Source organism: Echinococcus granulosus (assembly GCF_000524195.1).
Source record: "Echinococcus granulosus chromosome Unknown EG_S00005, whole genome shotgun sequence".
NCBI lineage: Eukaryota > Metazoa > Platyhelminthes > Cestoda > Cyclophyllidea > Taeniidae > Echinococcus > Echinococcus granulosus.
The window spans coordinates 12,452-13,746 of NW_020170385.1; the positions used below are offsets into that span (position 1 = coordinate 12,452).

Sequence of the window (1,295 nt, forward strand, 5' to 3'; positions counted from 1 at the left end):
AGCGAGTCTGACCTCACACCTACTGCTAATGGCTTTCCCGCTAAACACGAAATTGAAGCGCTTACCGAAGGTAGGCCACGCCCACCGCAATCATTCCGTTCGGCGCCTTCTCAGATTCAGTCGTCTGCAGCAGCCATTCCCCTGTGATGTTAGGATCTGACAATGGGCCACAGGAATCGGGACGATCGTCCGTTTTGGCCAAATTCGCTTACCATTGCCACCAATTCAGCTCCCGGGATGAACCCTCCAGTTGCAATAAGCTATCTACGCAATCGGAGAGCCATGTTGCCGAACGAAAGTCAAGCTTGTGGAACCTGAGAGAGCCACTCAACTGAGCGCACTTAGACAAGGTAGTTCATTACCAAGCCTAGCTAGGGCGGCGACACCTGCTCTCCGCCTGAGGTACCCATGCCCATCTTCAGAGTTAATGTTGGAGAACTATGTATCCGGGCCTCCCCTCTCCAATCAAAAGCATTGCACGCCACACCGCGCATCGCTATCCTCAGCTAGAAACCACCATCTGCATGCTCTTCGCAGTGAACGAACCCGTCGATCGCCCGAGAAGGAACCCCACTCAAGTCCGAGTCTGACAGCCCTCACGCCACTGGATGTGCGACAGCTGCGCCCATAATCGAAACTACTAGGTCCCTTTCCCAAAGGTTAGTGTGACGTACTCAGACGTTGGGGAACAATGGTCCCCAGAACAAGCTCTCAAATGGAAAAAGTGCCCAAAATGCACCAGCTCACGCTATCATTCTAGGTTTCCCGTACCTTAGCAATAAAGGCAGCAGTAGTAATAAGAGCTGCCTTATTTTTCTCTCCCACGTTTGCATATGGAGCACACTTTAGACTCGTTTTTAGTGGAAAACACATGCAAGCACCACAATACGAGCACAAGTGCTCGTGTTGTAGGAAACTTTACTCATTGTGAGCTTTATCAGGTTTCTGCCATTTCAGAGGGTGTTTCCTATACATGGGCCACGGTGGAAGCACCATCTAAGGGGAAAATGACTTAACGGAACGCCTTACCGCCATACAAACCATCAGACCTGCCAGAACCATACCAACACTAATAGATAGCTGTTCCATAATATATCCGAGAATGAATCCAACGACCTAAACGCAACCCACAATGGAATAATTTTTCCCTTACACAACAAAATGGTAGAATGATATTCATTATTCGCTCGGCCAGCTTTTGCCCCTCAAAGTCCTATAAAGATGAAGTCAAACAGGAATTCTACCATTGAACATTCCTCGTACATATTAAATAATTCCGCCTTCAGTGTCTCCAT

At 48.6% G+C, this 1,295-nt stretch overlaps 1 protein-coding gene across 1 annotated transcript; it reads right to left on the minus strand. All coding sequences in view use genetic code 11, as the record gives it.

Annotated features, from left to right (window-relative positions):
• Positions 1–918: 918 nt before the first annotated feature.
• EGR_01268 (Signal peptidase complex subunit) lies at positions 919–1,295 on the minus strand (the record flags this gene model as incomplete). The annotated part of the gene is made up of 4 exons (XM_024490517.1): positions 919–996; positions 1,030–1,116; positions 1,154–1,213; positions 1,245–1,295. The coding sequence occupies 4 exons, from the start codon at positions 1,293–1,295 to the stop codon at positions 919–921; spliced, it is 276 nt and encodes a 91-aa protein (XP_024354841.1).